The sequence below is a fragment of the Phodopus roborovskii genome, unplaced genomic scaffold, assembly GCF_943737965.1.
Source record: "Phodopus roborovskii unplaced genomic scaffold, PHOROB, whole genome shotgun sequence".
NCBI lineage: Eukaryota > Metazoa > Chordata > Mammalia > Rodentia > Cricetidae > Phodopus > Phodopus roborovskii.
Window position 1 is genome coordinate 5,844,543 of NW_026126460.1, and position 25,590 is coordinate 5,870,132.

The 25,590-nt window shown below is 44.1% G+C and overlaps 1 protein-coding gene and 1 pseudogene across 1 annotated transcript in view; one reads left to right on the forward strand and one right to left on the reverse strand.

The window, feature by feature from the left end:
- LOC127226327 (aldehyde oxidase 1) overlaps positions 1-2,605 on the reverse strand; it is a 56,831-nt gene extending 54,226 nt beyond the window's left edge. The window contains exon 1 of the mRNA XM_051190251.1: positions 2,523-2,605. Coding sequence (XP_051046208.1) covers positions 2,523-2,567 — 45 coding nt within the window. The 5' untranslated portion in view covers positions 2,568-2,605. The remainder of the gene's footprint in view (positions 1-2,522) is intronic.
- A 14,914-nt stretch (positions 2,606-17,519) lies between these two features.
- The window catches only part of LOC127226529 (aldehyde oxidase 3-like), an 84,028-nt pseudogene continuing 75,957 nt past the window's right edge, over positions 17,520-25,590 (forward strand).

Consider the following 25,590-nt stretch of genomic DNA (forward strand, 5'->3'; position numbering starts at 1 on the left):
TCATTTACTGTCCTCTTCCCTCTTTCCTCAAACCAACTCACAGTCTCACTCTGCTGAGATATCTAAGGTTTAAAACCTTTCTAACTTTTTCTTTCTTTCCACCGACTGAAATCAGGGTCATTATGTTCTGTTCCTTGAATGTCTGAAAACAATTCTCGACTACACTGCCTCCACCAGCATGGAGCCTGCACAATTATAAAAGCTGTTTCCCAGCTCTCTCTGCCTCCTGTGAGCCTTGGCTGCAGGGGTGACAGCTCTAAATCCCAGTCTTACATGCATGCCCCTGCATGCCACCCAGAGAATTCCTGAGCCAGCCAGACACTTGTATGACCCTCTCCTCCACCCTGGAATCAGGATTTCTTGGAGAGCAACCAACTTCAGGGAATTCATGCCAGAGTCCCTGTGTCTGAGAACTTAAAACTCCTGGCACTGTGTCTTTGATAAACATCAAGCTGACTTATGCCACGTGAACGCAGACAGTGCATGGACTTTTAACTTTTACTACATTTGCATTCAGAGTCCTCTCCTGCAGAACAAAAAGCAAAAGCCAGGGGACTGCTGCACAGGAAACCAGAGCACCCTGAAGGTCATCCAGGACTCCTTGCAAAGGCAGATCGGAGTCACACAAGTCTGGCTTTTCACAGGGACCTTCTATCCAGTAGCTGCTCATGCTTCTCCGGGCAGCCCTTCACTTGCCAACCAATGTTGAAACTCATGCTTCACTAAATTTGGGAGGGACAAAAATGGGAGGGAAAAGCTGGCATGATGTTTGTTTTTGTGGGGTTATGGGAATAATTTTAAAACCTAAACAAGTATTTCTAGAATCTACTTTACAATGATAACAGAACATTTGGTCTCAGGACCAGGTCTAAGGCACCTGGAGGTCCCAGTGGTGCCAGAAGTGGGACTAAGAGATTAAATGAGCCTTCAAGTAAGAAAGGGCTCTTTATTCTTAAAAATCAACAGAGCCTGAGGTTGCACTACTTGTTAAAAACTCCTGTTTGGAAGCAGGGGAGGGAGAAAGTAAGAGACATCAGACCCAGCTTGGCATCTGCCTTCCTGAACTAAACACTGAGCGGCTCTCACCTAAAAAGCTGCTCTCTGGCTCATAGCCACTTCTGCAGCCTGAACAGTTGTTCTCTGAGGGTGTGAAAATTCTCCTGCCCCAGGACCTTTGCACCGGATTTCTCTGCCCAAAAGTTCTTTCTCATATGTTTGCTTGGCTACCTCGTCTCAGACACTGCTCCAATGTCCCAGCTCTGAAAGGCCAAACCATCCCCTTCATCTACCCCATCAGATCCTGCCCACCTTACTTTGTTTCTATGTCAGCACCTGTCACGCCTGATACCACAAGTGTTAGCTGTCACCCCAGGACATGTCAACTCCACACCAGCCAGGGCCTCTTCATTTCTGTGGCTTGCTAATCCCATAAACCCAAATGCAGTTTGGCATGTTAATGAAAACAGATTAAATATTCATGATCACTCCTTTTGCAGTAAATAGCATGGCCCCCATTAGTAAAGGGGTGTGTCTCCACGAGGCTGTCTCAGTGATCTGTGAGGGAAACCCTGTTTGTTTAGTGGGGACAGAAGACTGGTGTGTGCTTACTCAGTCATGTAAACTAAAAGAAGGAGCAAGGCAGCCATTGCACCCCATTAACCTAGCCGTTAAAGATCCATCTTATCCATGTGAAGCCCATAAAGCAGGAGCACCAAGCTTTTTAGAGGGGCTGGAATAATTGCATTCCAAAACCACAGCTGTGTGAATCAACTCATGGCCTCAGAATACACCTCACACATGAAGGGTGTGTGCTAAACCTTCCTTGCCTTCCTGAGGGTCAGCCAGGGCTCTGTTTGTTCATAGCCAGATGCAGAAGCCACAGGTGGCTCCAAACAGAGGAACACCTACATGATGGAAAGCAGACCTCTGCCCACCCCCACAAAGTGCCTCAGTTTATACTGAGAACATTCTAGTAAGCAAGGTTATTGCCCAGAACCAGGTTTTAAATGATGCCCAGGGGCTTTGCTGTCTGCAAGCAACAGTCCTTTCTTTGAACAGCTATAAAGGTCTTCTGAGCCATAGCACACACACAAACAAAACAGACTGTCACATTCAGCAGGGGTCCCTAGAGCCTGGTTCTGGCAAGCTGTGCTATTCCAGGAACTTGGTTTGATTTCACAAATCAGTAAGTACATCACTGTGGTCCTGTCACTACTGGGTATTGCTCACCCAGGGAGGCTGAGAATTGAGGCTATCCGAATCTGTTGGACGATATCATTAGCCAGAGCTTTGAGGGTGGGGAGGTCTGGGTTCACAGAGCTGGATGGCTAAGAACAAGGCTCTCTTTCACTGCTGTTTGAGGGATGGATGGGCATGGGTATCCCACTATGATGGGAAGGCCAGGGAAAGGGAATGTTGGGAAGGGAGAGGCCTATGTGCAGGCCCAGGACTCAGGGAAAATGCAGGGCACAGGATTGGAAAGGCCAGGGCCTGGCCTGCCTGGGCAGCCAGAGGGAGCTCACCTTCCTGCCATTCACAAAGAAGAGCAGCTGCTGTGGGGGGTCCATGACTCCTGAGGTCCCAGCAGGTCCTGAGCAGCTCCAGCCCTGGGAGAGAATAAGTTGCTTGAGGCTGAGGGGAGTGGCTTGCCTGAGCCTCAAGACTCCACCCACCCTGAAAGTTCTGGAAGAGCCAATACTGCCCAGTTCCCAATAGGAAAACTCTCTTGACCCCTATTGAGTGTGCCAAGAGGGAGACACACTTTACTCTTTTGGCAGCTATGGGACAAGTTGCACGTCATAGCAGCGCTGCTGATTAGGAGGTCCCCAGTCATTGCTTTGGTGACTGGTGCCAAGGCTAGCTTATTGAAAATGTCTTTCATTGCTTTGAATCCTCTCAGCTTGTTTAGGGGGAGGTCTGGCTGCTGAGTCACATCCCTGGAGTCCAGTGCCCTTAACATCAAATAACCATGTTTACTTATTTAGAAATACTTACCTATATGCTTGAAAAAGAAGGTAATTTTGGCTCTCACTGTACATTATAAATCTTGGCAAATCTCAAACGAGATCAAATTCATTTTCAGACTTTGTTTCACTTAGTATACCTTCCTAGATTATACTGTTCATGCAAACACATGGTCCCTCTCTTCCCAAGATAGGGTTTCTCTGGGTAGCCTTGGCTGTCTGGGGACTCTCTTTGTAGATCAGGCTGAACTCAAACTCACAGATATCTGCCTGCCTCTGCCTCCTGAGTGCTGGGCTACACAACATTTTCCTTGTGAAAACTTGCCAAGTTTATAAATAGAAGAGAGTAATTTACATCTCCACAACTCCAGCAAGAGCTTTAGTGGTAAGTGGGTAACATCTCCTGGCTTCCTGGGTGTCTTCAAGCAAATTTCAGACAGTGTTTTACCTCTTATTTCATCGGTAGACACAAAGCATGTGTGTGTGCGCACACTGTCCTTCCTTCCTTCTTCCTGCCTTCCTTCCGTCCTTGTTCCTTCCTTTTCCCCTTCCTTCCTTCTTCGTTCTTCTCCCCCTTCCTTTCCTGCGATAGAGTCTCACTCTATCGCTATGGCTACTTGGAAATTTACTGGCCCTGAACTGACAGACATCTATCAGCTTCTACCTCCTGAGTATTGGGTTTAAGGGAATGTACCACCATACGTGGCATACATTTTCTTTTTGGAAGAACACTGCTTGACAGGGGCTGGCGAGATGGCTCTGAGGTTACGAGCTTCCAGAAACCAGGGCTAGAAAAAAATGTGTGTTCCTTATAAACTATCCAGTGTTGGGCATTCTGCCTCAGCAATATAGTGCACAGAGTAAGATCTAGAATTAATTGTACTTTTCCCTGATGCCAACAACCTGTTTTCTAAAATCTTAAACTGAGTCTGGAGAGATGGCTCAGTGGTTAAGAGCACTTGTTACTTTAACAGAGGACCAGGGTTCAATTCCCAACCCCTACAGTCATCCATAACTCTAGTACAGGGAATCTGATTTTTTTCTTCTGATGTCCCAGGGCCACACACACACACACACACACACACACACACAGAGAGAGAGAGAGAGAGAGAGAGAGAGAGAGAGAGAGAGAGAGAGAGAGAGAATAAAAAAACAAGCTATTTGCTTTCTTTTCTCCACACATCTATTAAAAAACAAGAACATCAGTGTTACAGCACCAATAAAACTGGTGGGTGTTTAATGCTTTTTGTCCCTACAGCATTCTACTGAAGATGAAAATTGAACCTTCTCAGATGACAGTTTTCCCTTTCTCAGTCACCACCTTAGTGAAAAGTTGCTTTCATTTCACAGGGACTTCAAATGACCTGCCATCCACTGGCAGTTGTTAGATTTGTGTTGTGGTGATGGTGGGATGGGATGCTTTTCCTGCTCATTTGTTATTACAAACCATGGCACCCTGACATTTGTTTAAGAGAATTTTTGATAGTTTCCCAAAAGTGGGACTGCAGAAACAAATAGTAGATGCATATGTAAAATGTCTGCCTATTGTTTTGCTTGCTTCCAGCAAAGGGGCAATAACCAACTGTTCTTAACAAAGGGAAGGGGCTGACTTAATAAAACCTAGATACCTGGGGAGCCTCTGAGGGAGGTCACTCCCTAGTCTTTGTCAGTAACTCAGGAGGGGGCATTTCAGGGGTAGACCTGAGATCTATGAGGAGGGCTGCAAGAGGGGCCTTGTGAGAAGGCAGGCTGTGGCCTCTCAGGGAGGTGCATAACACCAGACTGAACAGCAGGCTGATTCTGGAAATGCTGAAGCAGGCTGGCAACTGGAACCAACTGATGCTGTTGGGCAAAATGCCATTATTAGGGTGATGCGGACAAAAAATGTCAGTAATTAGGAAGGAGCAAGTGAAGTCCTTTGCCCTCTGTACTTTTCTCCTCTGATGGTCCCGGTGGCTGCGTTAAAATAGGTTAGCTAGCAAAGAACAGAAATTGTCATGCAGGAAAGCGTCGAGTTAGGGTTGAGATGATGGCTGGCATGTACTAAAAAGAGGAGTTTGGTTTACAAGTGACTCACACTTATAATTCTTCTTGCATTTGGAAGCCAGGGCAGGGGAATCCTGTGTTTTGAGCCAGCAAAACAACACAAGGTTTCAGTTTCAAAAAAAAAAAAAAAATATCTGGTTGTGTTTGTCATATCAGTGCATTGAAGAATAGTCCTATCCCATTGTGCTATTAGTGTTACTCAGAGTCCAACCCATACATCCCAACTCCAGCAGCACCTGCTGGCTCCAAGCCAGCAGATCAGAGTCATCAAACCAGCAAGAGGCCTGGGGCTCAGACTTGGAGGTGTGTTTTGTTTTTTAGATTTGTTTATTATATATAGTGTCATGCCTGCCCATATGCCTGCAGGCCAGAAGAGGGAATCAAGTCTTGTTACAGATGGTTGCGACCCTCCACATGGTTACTGGGAATTGAACCTGGGTCCTCTGGAAAAACAACCAGTGCTCTTAACTTCTGAGCCATCTCTCCAGCCTGCCTTGGGGTTTAATTCCATTCTTTCTGTGTCCTACCTCAGATAAGGTGTGTGGATGACTCCTGGAGTCACTCCTGTGGTACTCCAGGTGCTCCTCCCCCTTGCCTTCCCAGTTCTTTAGACTACAGCAAACAGTAAGTATGGATTTTACCTCTTGGTTGGGTGCTAATCAAATTTCTATCCGCACCAAGCAGCATTTGACAGGGTCAGTACCAGCTGAGATTTCAAAAGCTCAAACATGACTCTTTGTGCTGAGATGTGACCATAACATAGGTTTTCTGGCCATGATACCAACCTCCTTCTTCAGGAGAGGCCTTCTCATAGAAATTAGGAACAAGACAAAGATGCTATTTCCACCACTAGCAAACATTTTAAGGAAACAGACATGTGACTAGATAAGAAGAGCTATGAATGGCTGGAGAATTATAATCAAGGAAAATAAAACCTTCATTTCATTTGTTTGACTTTAAAAATATTAATTTTGAAAATCATTCAGCTTGAGTAATACTAGTATTGCTGTAGATAAAGCTGTCTCATTATTTAAAACTGTGTCTATTATTTCTCCCTGTTCTCCAGCAAAAGATGCCTTTGTTAATGGTTAACCATTCCTAAGAGAAGATCTCGGGTTCACTAAACAGCAACTTTTCTCTACATTAAACAGTCCATGCAATATGACCTTAGACAAGTCAAATTAGGGACCAAGCGCTTTTCAGTCATGTTAATAGAAGTGAAATAATGGTTAATTCAAATTGAAGTGTTTACTTGGAAGCATTTGAATAGGAATCCTCCCCATAAGCTTCTGTTTTCAATATTTGGTTCCCCACAGCTGTGGGCACAAGTAGCATTATTCCTTCAAATCATAAGAAACAAATTGAAATCTGCCTGAAAGTGGGCTAGAGACAGTTGAGTACAGGCTCTTACAGAAAACCCAGTTCTCTGCAGTTCCTAGCACCCCTGTCTTTCTTCTGGATTCCTCAGCTCCTGCACTTACTCCTGCATACACCCACATAATTTTAAATAAATCTAAAGTTAAAAAAGAGAGAAGGCAGGACAATAAGTAAGCCCAGACATCCTTCCCAATGGGGACTGAGGAGATAACTCAGTAGTTAAGAGCATCTGTTGCTCTTCCAGGGGACCCGAGTTTAGTTCCCACCACTCACATTGGGCAGTTCCCATGGCTGTCACTCAAGTTTCAGTGGCTCCCTCTTCCTTGCATAGGCAGACAAATGCACACGCATTAAAAAAATGAATAAAATCTAAATAAGGTCTGGAAAAGCAAGGTATTGGCTGCTTTTCTAGATGCAGGGACAAATACCTGATGGAGCAGCATGAGTAAGGGTTTATTTAGTTTGTGGTTTGAAGGGATCAAATCCAGCATGGTGGAGAAGGCTCGGCACCACGAATGTGAGATGGCTGTTCCCATCTTCCCATCTCAGCCCCAGCCGGGAAACAATGATCCGTGCTGGTGCTCGCTTCTCCTTTTCCTTCATATACGACCCCAGTCTGTGGGCTGCTGCCCTTCCCACATTCCTTAGTCTAGAAAGCCACTCACAACAGAGAGGATTTCTGAAAATCTGTTCTCAGAGCCTTATAGTATTCAGAATTCATGCTGATAAAAATTAGTCTTCTTTTCAGAGTTACTGCTATCATTTGAGTTCACTGATCTCCTTTAGCTCTAAAAGTAGTAATGGCTCCATTGCTGGATATACTCCATTTTAATCTGGGGGGGAGGCCGAGTGAATGCTCAGTAGTATGTATTTTCCATAGATCCAGATGTAAAACGTGACATGTGAGTACTCCAATTATTCGAATTCATTTTTGTCAGCATGACTATGGAAAGGAAAACTACCATGCTCTAAATTTAACAGTTAGGGCTCCATATTCGAGTCTGAAAATCTAACAAATCTGTAAGCACTGTAGACTATAGCACAGGGTCTCCAGTCAGGAAGATCATGTAAATGAGATGTGTCAGCGTGTTTTCTCACTAAGTTATCACTCCAGCTCATGAGCACTATCAGGTTCGTTTCTGTTGCTCTGATAAAGCAGCACCTTAAGGGGGAATTTATTTGGCTCACAATTCTGGATTAGATAACTCTGTCCAGCCTTTAGCTTGCCTTGAGTGTGTGGTAATTTACCTCAGCCTGGAACTTTATTAATCTGACAGAATCTAGAAAATCCAAATGTCCTCACCATGCCAAACAATGGCAGCACAGTGAGAAGGCCTGCTGTTATTTCTCCATCTAACTTTGAACAAGTAGCTATTGCAATAAAGTAAGAAAAAGGAAAAGATAAGAGGCTTGCAGATTAGGGAGCTAAGGGGGAGGGAAAACTATGCGTACTCACAAATATCAAAAGTATGTTCATAGAAAATTCAAAGAGATAGCCCCAGCAAACCATTAGAATTAATAACACCTTGGATAATAATACTTGGAAACAAAGCCAGTATCTGAAAATTAATTGTATTTTTGCAAACTAACATGAAAAAGGAAACATAGTTAAGAAACAACAGCGCCAAGTGTCCTGGCACATGCCCAGAAATCTCTGCATTCTAGCCTCGAGGCACAGGAATAGGAATTCAAAGCCAAACTCAGCTACATGAGACCTGGCCCAAATAATCCACACAAAGAAATTCATTCAGCACAAGCCTGGAGTACCAAGCAAGTGGGAAAGAACCTAGGATGTGCAATAACTCAGAGAGCTTCTCCTGTCTCTGCCTCCCAGTGCTGGGATGAAAAAAGTTCAAATCACCACCCAGTTTTCGTATTCTTCGCTCCTTAGGAATCATATTTAGAGTGTGTTAGCATGGTGGGAACCATCATCCACACCAAAGAACTACTGAGGGTGGAGGAGTAAGGTGTAACCAGCACACGGCAGGGCCTGCTGTTTCCTGCACTTTTAGGTTAGCAGACAGCAAGTCATAAGGGTGGATTTGTTCTGTCCCCCACCCGCAAAATGGGAGCTCTTCAGCAATGCAGAGCAGTGTAAACATTTTCCCCCTGACACTTCCTGAGCTGGATAGACTCCATGTGTTAGCTTGGGTAGCAGCCTCAGAGTTTTGCAACAGGGGTTTTGAAGGCCAAAGATATTGGCTTTTGTTTCACTGGTTTTTGTTTTGTTTTGTTTTGTTTTGTTTTGTTTTGTTTTGTTTTGTTTTGTTTTGTTTGTGGTAGATTAAATTTAGTGTCTTGTGTCAGCCAGCTTGAAGCTAATCAAAAAAAAATGAATTCTTTTATTTCCTTGGCAAACGAATAGTGCTAAGTCTGGAGTTAAGAGCCTTTGTGCTGGGGCTGGAGAGATGGCTCAGTAGTTAAGAGCCTTTACAGCTCCTAAGGAGGATCCAGTTCAGTTCCTAGTACCCACCTGACGGCCTACAACTCTGTAACTCCAGTTTCAGGTGAGCGTCACTCTTCTGGCCTCCATGGACACCAAACACGCACAGAGTGTTCATATCACACACTGTAATATGAAAGGAGAAGTTTCAGCTCAGGACACCCAAGACCAAGTTCTCAGCGCAAAGGAGATTTATTTGTTCCAGGGGGACAGAGGGCAGGGAATAGAGACAAAGACAGGACACAGGGGACAAGGAAGATGGTGGGGGAGGGGTGGCAAGGAAAAGCGGGCAAGGGTATTTGTCCCAGAGGGACACAGGGCTTCCTCTACATAGAGAGGAGACATGGACACATAGGAAAATGGCAGTTTATAAATGTACAAGGGAACCCCCCCATGTTAGCATGAGTGTTCATTAGGGCAGCCAAAGGGGACTTCTGTTTGCTGGACTTTGGTAGCCAGCTTCAGGAGGAGGAAGTGGCCAAATAAGGGGATAGACCTTGGTGGTCAGCTTTAGGAATGTAATCAATCTAACAGTCTTTAGCAAAGCAAAGGGAGCTGGGGAGAAGGGCAAAGACTGCCAGCACCTGCCATGCACGAGCCGGCCAGAGTTCCTTCACAGACATGTAGACAAATACTCATCTGCATAAAACAAAAATAAATCTTTTTTATTTTTTTTAAAATGCAGAATGGGGACTGGGCATGGAACTCAACTGGGGGACTATTTGCCTGGGATGTCTGAGACCTTGGTTTCAATCCTCATCACCAGGCAGGCCAGAAGGTGGGGTAGCTTTAATCACTGGGGAGGAAGGGGCAGAAGAATCAGAAGATGAAGATCATCCTTGGCTACACATCACATGATAAACTTTGTCACATAATATATATTTTGTTGCTTCTTTTTAGTGAAATAACATGGTCAGTCCAAAGAAAGACTTGGTCCCATACCTGACAGGTAGCATTTCCCAGCTTCTTCCCTGTGTGTTATCTGCATCAGAATATTTCAGCTGGCTTTTTAGAACCAAATCCCCACGCTGAGATGCAGCCTTGATGCCCCAGGGGTAGAGCTTGGTCCTGCCTCAACTTGATGTGCCCTGCTTTGTTGACTTCCCTGGGAGGCCTGCCTGCCCCTTGAACAGAAAGGAATGGATGGGGAAGGAGGGTAAATAGAAGGGGAGGGAAGAAAACAGTAAGAGAGGAGGGAGGAGAAACTGTGGTTGGTTTGTAAAATAAATGAAAAAATTTAAAAAAAAATTTTTTTTTGCTAGACTATCAGAACAGACATTGTGATGGATGTTGGCCACAGTATAAACCCAACCCTTGACATAGGCCAGGTATGTGTAACTATTTTGTCTTGTTTCCTGTTTGTGGGACAAAAATTATTCTGAGGTCTGAAGAGGAGCCATTCACTTGCTGCTCACCTAAGAACCTTACCCTAGTAGGCTGGGTCTGTTTGAGGTCAGTCAGGGAAGGGTTTCATCTGCTTCGGTGGTGGAAAACATGATGGTATGTGGAGAGTTATGGCAGCATCATTTGTTGAAGATGCTTTCTCTTTTCCATTGTACAATTTTGTCAAAATTCACGAGTTCATAGGTGTGTAGATTTGTATCAATTTGTTTCCATTTCCATGTGTCTGTGTTTTTTTATGCCAATACCAAGCTGTTTTTTATTACAGGGGCTCTAGTAGAGCTTGAAGTCAGGGATGCTGATGCCTTCGGGAGTTCTTTTATTTTATAGGGTTGTTTTGGCTCCTGGGTTTTTTTGTTTTTCCATGTGAGGTTGAGTATTGTTCTTTCAGGGTCTGTGAAGAAATGTGTTGGGATTTTCTCGGCAGTAACACCAGTACCATTCCCAGGTGCATTAACTGGCTTTTTGGAGCCCATTCCTGATAATAGGACACCTTGCTTAGCCTTGATACAAGAGAAGGCACTTGGTCCTGCCTTAACTTTGTATGCTAGAATTTGTTGACTCACAGCCTTACCCAGTCTGAGGGGGGGCAGGGGGCCTGGGGTGGCATGAAGATTAGTGGTTAAATTATTTTTAAATAACAATTTACCTATGGTGGTCTATAATTTATATATGTACATAATTAATATATACTGCATGTTTGTACATATACAAGTATGCATGTATATAGAGAGGGAGGGACAGTTTGTGTCATAACACACATATGTCATTTCGCTCAAGGGTCTGGGAGAGTCTGGGTTGTTCCTGGGATGCTCCGTATTTTTTGCCATTCATGATGCAGTGAATACAGCATGGGAGGAGAGAGGCATCCATGGACCACTGAAGCTCAACAGTCCACTAACTCCAGAGAAGATCCGAATGGCCTGTGAAGATAAGTTCACAAAAATGGTATGTTATCCTCAAGAGAAAACCCTAAAATTCATCATTTCTTTCCCGTGGCTCTATGGCCAAGTTTCTTTAACCCAGTGCTGTGGTCTTCCCACAGAGTAAACATGACAAGAACTTCTTAGGGCACATGAGAGGGATGGACTCTTATAAAGTGCGAATTCATTTTTTTACTTGTCTCTGAGAGCCATCACCCCACTTTCCCTATCCGGACAGGTAGGGCCCTTTATCTAAAAAGTCAGGAGAAGAGAGATAAATGAACTTCCTCAAACTATGAAGATGTCAACAGCATTCCCACCACTCAGAAGGGTGAGGAAAGGCAGGTCTAGATTCCAAGGCCAGCCTGGGCTTCATAGAAATACTGTTTCTACAAAAAAATGAGTGTAAGGATATAGTTGGTGATAGAGTGTTTGTCTCATGTGTTCAGGGCCCTTGGTACATTTCCAGCAGAAGAAAGAGAGAGAAACCCACAGAATAGGAAAAGGTATTTGCAAATATGACAAAAATCTTGTGTACATAACACTTGCAACTTAGTAGTTTTTTTTTTTTTTTTTTAAAAAGGACTCCAGGTTGTTTGTTATTTTTTAATGGACAGATAAAGCCAACAAAGATATTTAAATGGCCAATCAGCACATGAGAAGATGCTCACCTTGTTTGTCCTTGAGAAATGTAGGTCAAAGCCCTAGTGAGACATCATTGACATGCACTGTGACAGCAGTAGTTGAAACAATTGGACAATGGCAGGTGTTAGCAGGATATGAATAAATGAGAGGGTCTGTTCGTTGCTGGAGGGATGTACACTGTGTAGCCACTGGAGAGCAGTAGGGCAGATAACAAGTTAATCAGAATTTCCACGTTATTATAGGACTTAATGCATCTTCACAGATAGATCTACACACAAACACTCAGAGCATTTTTCACAATACCCTAAAGGTAGGAAAATGTCTCACTAACTTATAATGTCTAATAAATACAGTGCAACACATTCACAAAAGTGAATCCATTCAGTCCTTCCAAAGGACAAAGTTCTGTTACATGCTACAGGAGATCTGAATGGTGAAAACATTATATAAATGAAAGAAAATATGCAGAAGATGGCATCTATACTCCACAAAAACAAAAGGTCTCATTGGCAAGTTCTCCAAGATGAAGTGGATGAGTAGTTGCTAGGGCCTGAGGGGACAGAGAACTAGAAGTAACTGCTCATAAGCGTGGTGTTTTCATTGGTGGAAATTTCGGTAGGAAAACCAAATGAATCATAGGTTGTTCCAGTTTGCCATCTGTTACTGTTACAAATACCATGACCAAAAGCAACTTGGGAAGAGAGGGTTTTTGGACTTACATGCCCCGATCACAATTGATCATTAAGGGCAGTAAGGGGCAAGAACACAAGCTGGAGTGGAGACAGAAGCCATGGAAGAGTGCTGCTTACTGGCTTGCTCTCTATGGCTTGCTCAGCCTGCTGTCTTAATCGCCCCAGGGACACCAGCACAGGAGTGGCCCTGCCACACTGGACTATGTCAATCATCAGTCGTGAATATGCCCCACAGCCCTGCCTGCAGACCAATCTGATGGAGGCATTTTCTCAGCTGTTTGTTCCTCCCAGATGAAGCCAAGGTGTGTCTTACTGACAAAACAAAAAACAACCAGCAAGGACCCTAAGAGAATCAACTTCCAAGCTGTGGATTTCATCCCAGACATTTCTCCAGCACCTGTGGAGAGAAACAGACAACTTGAGGAAGTTGTGACTGGCAGTCTGTAGAGCTGGGGACAAGGACTTGACCTTTCAATCTGAATGAATGCAGGGAACAGAAGTAGCATGAAGCATCCTTCCATGTTAAGAGATCTCACTGAAGTCTGTTGTGTCAGGTGGCTGAGGACAGGATAAACAGGCAGGGATAGTTCTCTGATTTCTCCCTGGCAGCTGCCTCCCTTGTGGCCCTTTGCTGGTGTTTCCTGCAGCCCAAACCTCCAAGTGTGGGTCTCCTGAGGTGGATCCTTCTTTCTCCTCACCCCACACCCTGATGCTGGCAGTGACCGTCACTCCGTGGTTAGAAATGGTTCTACTGCTGAGGCTCTAACTCTGACAAAGTGCTCTGATGGTGACAAAGGGAAATAAGGTCTGTTGATGCTGGCTGGCAGGAATTTGTTCTCTATACCAGACAGACCTCACACTCATGGGAATTTCTGCCTTTGACCACTAAGTGCTGGCATCACAAGAACATGCCACAATTTGCTCCAAGTCTTCCATTTGATTGTGACTTGGATGTCTCAGACCCCCAGGCCTCATGTGTCCCAAACAGACTTCCTAATAGTAGACTGTCTCTAGTTGCTAGCCAGACATGGAGAATCAGAACTGCCCGATTTGTGAACACATCTTTGCAGGCATGACAGCCTGTCAGTCCCCCTCAGAAACAGTTCTTAATGACCTCACTGTTTATTCTGCTGCTGTTACTGCAAGCCACCTGCATTTGCCCCTGGCTATTGCAAGAGTTGCCTCTTGTTTTTCTTGCATCCATTTTTGCTTCCCTTCCAAATGGTTATCCACAATGAAGACAAAGTTTTGTATGGACTTATGGATCCAAATCTTTATGCATTCTGCACACATGCATAGGCACACATGCACATGTTATGCTTTTTACCTATTAACCTCCAGTAGCATCCTATTCACCTCATTAGGATCTTATCCCAAGTTCCTAAGGGGCATATGTGCACTATGTGAGTTAGTCCCTGTCTATCTGCCCAACCTTGTCTCAGGATCCCCTATTCTGGCATGGATCCCCTTATCCTGTCCTTCATTTTGGAGCCCCTGCATCTTTCCACTGCCTAGAAAATGTTCTCATGTGTCTGACTGCCTGCCTCTCTGCAATGTTACTGGTTAGATTGCAAGTTCTGAGGTTGTGAGAAGGATGGGCTCAGAGCATCCAGAGTAAAGTGCTATCGAAAATGGAAGGAGTTAGCAGGGCAGGCAGTGACAAGTACCAAACCACAGATACACAGCATCCCGTGTCATCATCTCTCCCTCAGCTCAAACCTCAGCTCGTACTCCACCATGGAGCAGAGTAGAACGTCCCAGAACAGTGTGATGAACACAGAAAGAGATTAAGCTTGGTTCACAGGTTGATTGGCACCAGCTGTAGGCACAGACAAGATGGCAGGCACGCCTGAAATCTCTCTAGCAGTTGGTGAAAGACACGTTTTCCCAACGGACAGAGTTTTTCTTTTAATTTTTTAAATTAAAAACAATGTTATTTTACATACCAATCCAAGTTCCCTCTCACTCCCATCCTCCCATGCCCCCCACCATCTCCCCATCCCTCCCATTCACTCCTCAGAGAGACTGAAGCCTCCCATGGGGGAGCATCAGAGTCTTGCACAGAGTTTTGGATAGTGCACATGCTATTGCTTTCTTCTGGAAAATGCAAGTGTCCCATGGATAGGATAGTCATGGGGTAACAGATGGTTTGGCAAGGTGTTCAGAGCATAGGAAGAGGCAGGTGGGGGAGTGCAGACAAGAGATGCATAAAAGGGTGAGAGTGAGCTGATGTGTGAGGATTTTATATCACAGGTGTGTTAGTTACATTTCCATTCCATGACAAAACATCATGACCAAAGCAATTTATAAAAGAAAGCATTTAATTTGGGGCTCATGGTTCCAGAGGATGGTAGAGTCTGTGACTACCATGGCATGGAATATTGCAGCAGGCATAGCCTTGGAACAGTAGTAAGAACTTAGCCGTTGAGACAACAACCACGAAGGGGGGGGCAGTTAATTGGGGATGCTGTGGTCTTTTTATACCTCAAAGCCCACCCCGTGATACATCTCCTCCAACAAGGCCACACCTCCTAATCCTTCCCACACAGTTCTGCCAACTGGAGAGCAAGCATTGAAATACATGAGCGTATGGGGGCCACACTCAATCCAACCACCATAAGAGTTTGACATCCCCAAAACTCTTCCATGATAAAAGTTACCAACCAAGCAACTAGACGATATGTCATGGCCCCTCTCCTCCTCAGTTAGCCCAGTGCTGACACAGGGTGTGATAGGTTGTGACGACCATCACATTGCAAGCAGTGTCATTTACACTTGTCATCTGAAGGTGTCATGAAACAGCGTGTCATAGAGTCTGCAGCCAAGTGTGAGTGTGGGGCCCACCCACATCACTCGTGCTCTGTGCTACCAGACACCACTCAAGTCTGACAGTGATGCAATGGCCTAGCAGAGACATAGCGGGGGTGTCAGGTAGGAAGTCCCACCTCTCAGGATGCACAGGTGTGATGTGAAAGACCACACAGTGTTCTGCCTCAGTGATAATAGGCTAGCGGAAAGGAGTTGGGCATTTATAGATTACTCAACCATTCATTATATGTTTTAAATTTCCAAATAAGAAGGTTAAAAAAAAAAAAAAAACTCACAGAAATCAAGGGACACAAAAGGAATTGAAATATTCACTAAATATATATAGAGTATGGATAACCTCGTGTTAAGAGGAGAAAAGCCAGTTGACTGTGAACTGCCCACAGATGGTGGAGAGAGGGCAGTGTGAGCAACAGCGTGGTGGGGATGAGAAGGGCACACCCCGTTACATGTGACATATGTGGGACATGTCACTCTGGAAGGAGCTGCCTCCAGCAATATACTTATTTCCAAGCCAGGCATTCCTGTTCTGAGAATTTGCCCCACAGGAATTCTCGCCTGAGTCCTTCTTCCCCGAGCAGTCCCCTTCCCACTACAGCACGACTTATTCTAGTGCCCCCACTAAACCCCTTCCTTAAAACATTTCTCCTGTTGTTGTTCCTGCTCTGGCTTCCTGACCACACAGCCCCACATAACTCCACGTGTATGGAAATCAGATGCGAGGGACCCTGAGAGAGAATTCCAGTTACACTAATGAGGGGCGGGGCTCAACCAAAGTATGCATGAAATGCCACAGGGAAACTGGTTACTCTCTATCCTAATTTTAAAATGAAAATTAACAAGCATAAAACCAGAAACAAGGTAACAAAAAAAAAAAAAAAAAAAAAAAAAAAAAAACCCTTGCTCAAATAAAAGGGAAGGATGGCCAGATGGTGTGGTACATGCCTTTGATTCCAAAACTCAAGAGGCAGGCAGGTCTTTGTGACTTCCAGGCCAGCCTGCTCTACAAATCAAATTCCAGGACAGCCAGAGCTGTTACACTGAGAAACCTTACAAAAACAAAAATAAAAAGGAGAGATAGGAGGGAGGCAAGCACAGGCTGCCTCTAAATATGCAAAGATAAAGCTAAATTACCACTGCATCATATTTTTAATATTGTGCTTGCATGCGCACGCGCATGCTCGTGTGGTGTGTGTGTACGTGTGTGTGTGTGTGTGTGTGTGTGTGTATGTGTGTGTGTGTGTGTGTATTGATGCAAAGAACCCAGAGCTGGAGTTACAGGAGGTTGTGTGCTGCCCGTGAAAGCAGCAAGTGCTCTAACCTGCTGAGCCCTGTGGAATACTCATAACTAGAAATCTGAACAGTTCCCAATGTAAATCCGCAAGTTACCAAGGAGTGTGTTTGGCAATAAAAACCGTTTCCTGGAGGCTTGCCCTCACAGCTGCTGTTTTTACCACTTCCCTGGCGTAGGCTCCTTTGATCCTGACAACAGTCCTAATAAAGGTACTATTGTTTATGCCCAACTCACAGGTAAAACCACTGAGGATGAGACAGCCAAAGTAAAGTGGGAGGAATAAAGATGAAGCCATGTGAACAGTTCAATTTCACATTTTAGAAATTAACAAAATCATTGTTAAGAAACTAGCAAAAATAATGCATGTAGACATTTGTATGTACTCGTTAGTTTCTTATAAAACTTTGAAAGTTCACAACAATCTTGTTAAATGTTGGCACAGAGAAACTTTACTTTTTGGCTTTTCACACTTGTGTCATTTCTTAAAAGATTCTTTTTTATAGATTAAAGGCAAAATCAGCAAACAAACACAAACTTCGGGCCAAGTCTCTGATCTGAGCTCAGTGAGAGCAGTGTGTGCCATCATTTCCACGTCACCAAGTACAAATTCTTTTGGGAAAGGCTCCCAATGCTTGCGCCGCCCCCCCCCCCTCAGTCACAGATGTGTGAACATGCAACATGCGCTAGAACAAGCAGGCCCTTCCAAGGTGGTTTAAGGAAAGAGGAAAGTGGAAGACTCAGAGGAGAAGCTGAAGAAGGGGGGAACTTTGATGGGGAAAGGCTGGGTGGGAGGAGCCCACATGGGCTGTTTCCTCCCTCCTCACAGCTCTATAGTGCTTCCGGAAGTCTGTCTTAGGGACAGCAGCTTTAGATACAATTGCACAAAACACTGGCGGTTGTCCTCAAGCCATGTCTCATTCTAAGGACTCAGATGAACTTGTTTTCTTTGTGAATGGAAAAAAAAGTAAGTGTTCTATACTGTAATTAATAAATGTACATAAGAAACGCTGGTAGGAACAATCTGTTACCAACTCTGCCAAAATGAAAGTTTGGGCAGAGGGTGTGGGGCATGGGTGCTAGATCTAGTAATCTGCCAAGCCTCTTGGGGAAAAGGGAGGGAGGAAGAGGGAGAGAACCCACAATGTGCCTGGAATGTGTTGGGCTACTGGAGAAGTGTGAAGTTAAGACCAAACCTCACCACGTTTGAATGCACCTAGCATTAGGCACTGGCTTCCCTGCAACAAGAGCCCCTCTCTCTTTCTTCCTCACACCTCCTTTTCCAGCTCCAACTCAAACATCTATGCCCCCAGCCAGTGCTTTCACATGTTTGCACACCCGCATCCAGAATCCAAGGTCTTCAGGTCACTCGCAAGTAATTATAAAACCTTCGGTCAATAGGAATGGGAGAGAAAATGTACTGGAAAGCCAGAAGGAACTGTTAATGTAAATGTTAAACTTTGTTCCTTTAAGATTGGATTCATGCCTGCAATCCCAGAATAGGAGAAAATTTAAAGCCAACTAGGTCTGCAAAGTGAGTTTTGGGACATGAAGGTGTATGTAATGAGACATCTCAAAAGTAAGTAAGTAAATAAATACATGAATAAACAGACAAATGAGCGAGCAAATAAACAAAGTAGGAGTCATAACTCACTCAGGAGAACAAGTGTCTTCTTATCCTTCTATCCTAAGCTCTTGATCCTACAAAAGACATAAATGACTGCAATATGCCCTTTGCATATATGCTGGATGTCCTTGACAATTGTGCGGAGTGTGAAACCCAACACCCTGTTCTCAGCACTATTGGCATAAGAAAAGGGCAGTAAAGTTTAAACTGACCTCATGGTATTGTGTGCTGTGTGCTGTGCTGTGTGCTCTATGAAGGTTCAGGGTGGTTGTGCAATGTGCACTTAGCTAACAAATAAGAGAAAGTCCTTGGCTTTCATCTCTGGGCTCCTTTCCCTGGCTCTGTAACTTCCTCCTGGGGAGATGGCCATTCTTCTAGAATACCAATGCTAAAGGGAGGGTTTGAGAATTCATATGAATGTTTTCCTGCAGCTGACAAAAGAATGTTGTTTGTCTACTGCTGCCAAACTCTTACTTAACTCTTCAAAGTTGGATGTGAACACAGACCAGAAACCATGCTTAGTGTATGGTGATAAGAATTAAAATACTCAGTTTAATTCTTTGTCTTTTATAATACTGTAGGAATGCAAGAGTTTTTTTAAAAATACTTGGCTCTTCAATTTTTATGCCTTTACATTATTTTCTTGACCCCATATTTTGTTTTAATTCAAAGACTTGTTGCTTATCCTCTGAAACAAAATCAAACATTTTCTTGCCAAAGTATGACCATGTATCATACAGCATTATACGGTTACATAATTGCAAACAGAGAGGTTTAATCAAGTCAGGCAAATAAGACCTACAAATATGTTCTCAATCATTCTTACTGCCTCAACTTACATAATCATTTCCTGTGCACAGGTCATTGAGAGGAATGCAGACCCTGAAGTTAATTTATTGTTATCCTTTGCTGCTTCGTGAAAACAAAACAAAGTTTCCACCTCTGGGAACTGTGGTTTCTCTAGAGCTGTTTCCCCCACTTGTCCTTGAGGGTAGCTTGTGTGTAGGAATGCAGTGAAGCTGCTCGCCTTGTAAATGTGACAAGGGTTCCAAATCTATGCTAGTTTGAGGATCAGATGGGCACAGTGGTTAAAATTCAAAGTTCAGAAGGAGGAAAGAGGGCTCTGTGGAGAAAGTGCCTGTGTGTAAGTGTGGGGTCCAGAATTTCAGTCCCCAAATCACACAAAGCCTGTAAGGTAGGGCATATCTGTTAATCCAGTGTTCTTATGGCCAGATGGGAGATGACGAGTGTAGAGTCTGGATGTTCACGGGCTAGCCTGGGGTTAGCAGCACGGCAGTAAGACACTGACATTCTACTCTGACCTCCATACACATACCAACGCATGCTAACGTGCATTTGAACACATGTGCGCGCACACACATAGCACTTCTCATTTGGTCACAAGCACGGTAAATAATATCAAAATCTGTCACGATTTCTCCTTGGATGTTCCCAGTTATTGCATGGGGACAGGCAAAGACTTGACAATTTCTAAACTGAGCCAAGACAGGGATGAGTTTGGAAACTGCCAAATCTACCCCTAGAAGATAGACTAGCCAGATAACAATTTTTTTGTTTGTTTGTTTTTTATTTTTTGTTTGTTTGTTTCTTTTTTTAGAATACTTTTCTGGAAGCAGGGCTAGAGAAATCCTTTTTTTTTTTTTTTCTTTTTTTGTTTTTCAAGACGAGGTTTCTCTGTGGCTTTGGAAGCTATCCTGAAACTAGCTCTTGTAGACAAGGCTGGCATTGAACACACAGAGTGCTGGAATTAAAGATGTGTGCCACCATCACCTGGCAAGAAATATTTTTATATTTTCTCTGTGTATAATATGTAGTGTGTATGTGTGCGCATTTGTGTATGTGGGTATGTGCATACATGTATGAGTGTGTGTGTGTGTATGTGTGTGTGTACATGTGCCTCTGTGTGTGTGTGATCTTTACATGATGATATTTCACAATCCCATAACCAGCTAGATGTGCTGTAGTTACCCTTGACTACTGAGTTCTGTGGTTCAGAACAGACACAGAGCATAAGTAGATTATAGGCAAATGTATTGTAGACTAACAAGACACCCTCAATAGTGAGATTGTTCAATATCCAAAAAGACCACTGGAGAGGAAAGCGCTCTCAAGGGTGAGGGTGGACAATGGCCAAATGGACCACCGTGCCAATATGCATATTTGAGTGGTTGTTATGTTCTAGACCTCAGGGCTCTGAAGCAGGAAGCATTCTGAGGAGCATTTCCCAGTCCAGGTGATTGACAGCTCCATTTGGAATAACTACTGAGGGAGATGTGTCTATGTTCTTTATCAGGAAGCTACATAATACTCTTATAATCTTCCCAGGAGTTCATAAAAATCGTGTCTTCACATGGAGCCAGAGCTATCACACAGATTCATTCATTTATTATTTACCAAAAATCACATAACAGGGAAGGTTAAAATAATTAAAGAAAAACTAAAAAAAAAAAATCTACAAACTGATTAGCTTAGACAGGGATGTAGCCCCATTGGTGCAGTACATACCTACCATGCACAAACCCTTGGGTTCAGTCCCCACTACCACAATAAACCAGAAGTGGCAGTACCTGCCAAGAGCCCTGCACTCAGGAGGTGAGGCAGGAGGATCAGAAGTGCAGCTTTCCCTGAGACTCTTTCTAAAGACAAATGCAGTAATAGGAAAGAGGCCTCCCTTTCCCAGGAGGAAGTAGCCTTCTGAGGATTATTCAGGAAAAGCCTGCAGCCTCTGCCTACCTGGCCTCCATCTGCTCTCTAGTTCTCCTTACATTTGGTGTTTTAAATCTTAAAGAAGGGCAATAAGGTGGGGCAATCGGGATACTCCCCCTCCTGGAGAATCGCTGAGTTAGCAGGGCTGTGTAACTGAGTCCCACGCTGATCACAAGAGAGGGACCCTTCCTTGACGACCTTGAAGCTTGCTCATTTCTTTTGTGGTTGTCATTTTTATTGGCCACATGTTCATTGCATATAATAATGGGCTTACTATGATATTTTCATACATATACACTGCATTTCATACATATACACCCCATTGCCCTCTGGTGCCCCTCCCACTCTTGATGACCGCCTTCCTCTCCCCAACTTGCCTTCTTCTACTTTTGTGTGTGTGTGTGTGTGTTTTCTTTTTTACGAAGCAGTGAGCTTCACTAGGGTTGCTTACAGGACCATGGGTGCAGGTCATCTACCAGAGAATGGAAACCTTACCAGTGGCTTTACCCCAAAACATCTCTCCCTCTCCTATCAACCATTAGCTGTCTATAAATCCTGAGAGGTGTGATGCTATATGACACATTCCACCTCCAATTATAGGGTGTTGATGTTACCACCCTTGTTCAGGTCTTGACCGGTACTCACAGCTGTTCTGAGTTCAAGAGTTCAATGGCTATCATGCCCAGAAGACAGCCTCTTCCATGATGTTCCTAAGTTTTTCAGGGGATGATAAAGATGTCCAACTCATGGCTGAACATTCAACAGTCACTTATTTTAATCATTTTGACTAATTATAGATCTCTGTAATTGCTGATGCCCCTGAAAAAAAAAAAAGAATCATTTTGGACTATATCAGATAGTATCACTGATCTATGGGCATGAACAAAATTATTTAGAAAGCATTTGACAATTGTATCAAGTCCATTTAGCAAAACAACAACACTCACTTCCTTACTGCAGCCTATGACCTCCCCAGTCACAAGCTTTTGACAGTGAGACTCAAATCCAACCAAACAGCAGTTGGCTACCCTTTTAACAGCCTTGACACTATTACTAGTAGCACCTTCCATGATCAGTCAGTAGTGTTGTACAAAGAGCTCACAGCTGAATAGAAATATTGATGGCAATTTTCCTGCATGGCATCTTCAAGGACTATGAAGAAACTTGCTGATTTCTAACTAGCTAGCCAACACTGTGACTACAAAGATTACAACTCCCCGTCCTCTCCACTGTGAACTCAAGAATGAACTGAAAACTTAAAGACCACTGTGTCAGGTAACTCTAAATTTCTCTGCCCACTTTTTAGGCCAAGCACACCCAGATTTAGTGTGTTTTGGCTTTTGTTTCTCTCTTTCCCATCTTGCTGTTTCCTTGATTAATAGAAGTTGTGTTGTGGAGTTTCCAATTACAGTGGAAATGCTCCATCCTCGGTGGTTGGGATGCTTTTTAGTTTCCTTCCCCTCCTGACTTTGTTAGTAAAGGGATAGCACTGATGGGAAACCAAAGTTGGAGTGTGTCTAAATAGGAATGACCAGGTCTTCAAAGAGCTGGGGGAGAGCGGGGTCTCCCTTGCTGTTCTGGAGGTCTGTGGGTCAGACTACTTCCCCCCTAGAGTTACTGCTGTCTCAGGAGATGCCACATTCTGATTTACACTGAGTACCAATCATTTGTCAGGCAAGTGAGGTACTTCAAGAAGTCCTATACTGTGACAACCAGTGTTCATTGTCACTCTGACAGAGTCTACAACCACCTGAGAGGTGTTCTCTGTGATTGCTTGTGGATCGCTATCTTATCTGAATCAATATGGGAAAACCTGTCTTACTTGTTTGGGGGGGGGGGGGACCGTTCTCTGGCAGGGGAATCCTGGACTGTATATAATGGAGGAAGCAAACTGAGCAGAGGCTTGCCTGCATTCAGGGCTCTGTTTCTTGACTGTGGATGCAAAGTCAGAGTCTTCTTTAAGTTTCCAGTGCCCTGACCTCCCCACCTTGGTGGACTGTACCTTGAACTGTGAGTCAGAGGAAACTAAATTTTTGTCCTTATGTTGCTTTTATCAAGTATTGTATCATAGCAACGAGAAAAGAAAGGATATATGTAGTGAGATAGTCCTTCTGGGGGACTGGACCCGGCCCAGGGGGGGGGGGGGGGGGGGGGGGGGGGGGCGGGGGAGGAGGAGGTCGGAGGGGCCCAGGGGCCCCCGGGGCGCGGGGAGGGGGGGGGGGGGGAACCCCCGGGGGCCCCCCGGCGGGGGTGAGTCCCCCCTGAATAAACATCTATTCGGCCTATTTGTTTATCCTGATCCTTATTTACCACAATAGATATATAACATGTCCTGGTGTCATTATGCCATTTGTGAAACTTTTATGAAAAGAACTGAAAGTTCAAGTTCCTCCTTCTTACTTAACCCTAATCTTTCCAGTCCGACTCACAGGGACAAAATATGGCTGTGGAGGAGGTGACTGTGGTACACCTACAGTGATGATCTCAAGATATGACCCCATCTCCAAAAAGATCAGTTACCATTCCTCTACAGCCAGGCCTGCTGACAATTCCATCCTGACTCCCCTTAGGACTTATTCCTGGCACACTGGACTATTCTTCACTCTAGAAAGGAATCTGAGACAACCTCAGTTTTATGAGCTGGAACTGAAAAAGGCAAGCTCTAAGTTATTTTTTGGAGACTGTGGCACAGAGCTGTACCGCTTCCTAGCCATGTTGGCACTGCATTTCACAAATGGTGGAAGGGGGTTCTGAGAGAATTTGTACTCTCTCCATAGTCACAGAACTAGTGAGTATTAGTTCATGGACCCTGAGCCCACTGCTTTGTAAGACAGGATCCCTCCTACAAGTGCCACCCCAGGAAAGCTGGGAAAGCCTGCTTCCTCCTTCCTATGACATTACATATTCCCTAAGCACAGCACACCAGGCAAAGTGACTTGTGTTCATGGGACATAGACTTGGTGCAACTATGACACCTTGTAGGTCATCTCACCTAGCTTCTTCCCAAGCCTTTCAGGTCTTCTCTGAATCCACACACAACCTTTATCACTCACAGGAGAAACAGATTCTTATTTAACTGGCTTTTACAACTGACAAGATGAACTGGGTGTATCAACCGAGACCACTTCAACTCCTGTTTCTAACAAGATAATTTGGGGAGAGAATGACTTTCTTAATTATAATATTTATTTTTAGGCAGACATAGTTAAATTCAAAATCATTTATTTGGTGATTTGATTTTACCATGTACTCGATTACCTTCATGTCAAAATAATTATAATACTGTAAATGCATTTTTTGTTTGTTTCCCAATACTACTGTCATTTCTATGAATTCCTTTTGGCTTCACGGCATACACTTGGAAGTCATTTCTCTGTTGCTGCCTGCCTGACCCCCATCTGCTCTCTATGGGGCTGCTGTCACCACTGTTGAAGGCATAGGAAGCACCGAAACCAGGGTTCACCCTGTCCAGGTGAGAGCATGTTTTAACAAGTTTGAGACTTAACAAGCTGCCCTAGTTGTCTTTAACCTTCAACTTGACATAATTAGAGATATCTGGGGAGAAACCCTCAATGAGGAGCTGTCTAGATCAGGTTAGTCTGTGAGTCTGTCTGAAGGGATTGTCTTGATTGTTAATTGGTTCAGAAAGGCCTAGCCCACAGGGCAGCACCATTCCCTAAGCAAATGCTTCCGTGTAAGAACGCTAGCAAAGCATGAGCCTGACTTAGATCCAGCAAGCATCCTCCTCCACAGTTCTTACCACACTCTGGTTTTGAATTGAGTCCTTGGGTCAGAGGTAATGCTATGTGGTCTAGCAAGGAGGACTGCCTTGAAGGTCTTGCCTTGAGTTCCTGATCTGATTTCCTCACTGATAGACTGGGAACTGGCATTGTACTCCAAATAAACCTTTTGTCCCCCAAAAGATGCTTTGGATATGCATTTGTCATAGCAACAAGAATGGGTGTCTTCTTTAGTTGTCCAGACCTTGAATTATGGTTTGAGGACATAGATGTTAAGTGAAGGGCTCTGTTCCCTTCAAAGAAAGAGACACTATTCTCTCCTGAATTTCTTTTTTTCCTTCTGAGGCTTTCTTTGTTGCCACTTGAGATTATTTTGCTTCTGTAATAATGTGGAGGAGAGCCTGAAGAAAGTGTCTGTAGACTGAATGGCTCCTGTTGTTTCATAGCTTCAGGGACCCCACCACTGGGATATTTGCTTTTACCACAAAGTCTACAAAGGAAGGACTCACATGTATCTTGTTGAGACAAGAAAATGAGATGAAATGGGACAAATACTCTTTTTTTGTGGTGTAAATAGTCATGCTGCTAATTCTAGCCAGAAAAGCTAATTTGTGGCCAACATATTTTCATATGCTGTGAGGTCTTCTGTGAAGGTTGTGTCATATAAGTGGCCCCAAATAAGTTATAAACTTTTTCAAAACAAGAGTTTTTACCTTTCCATGCAACTAAAAAGTCATATCAGTACTACTGGAGAAATAGTTCAGCCAATAAAGTGTCTGCCTAGGAGCATAAGGACCTGTGTTCTAGCCCCTATATTGATGTAAAAGGCTGAGTAAAATAGCCATTCCTTCTATCCCAGCACTAGGGAGGCAGAGACAGGAAGAATCCC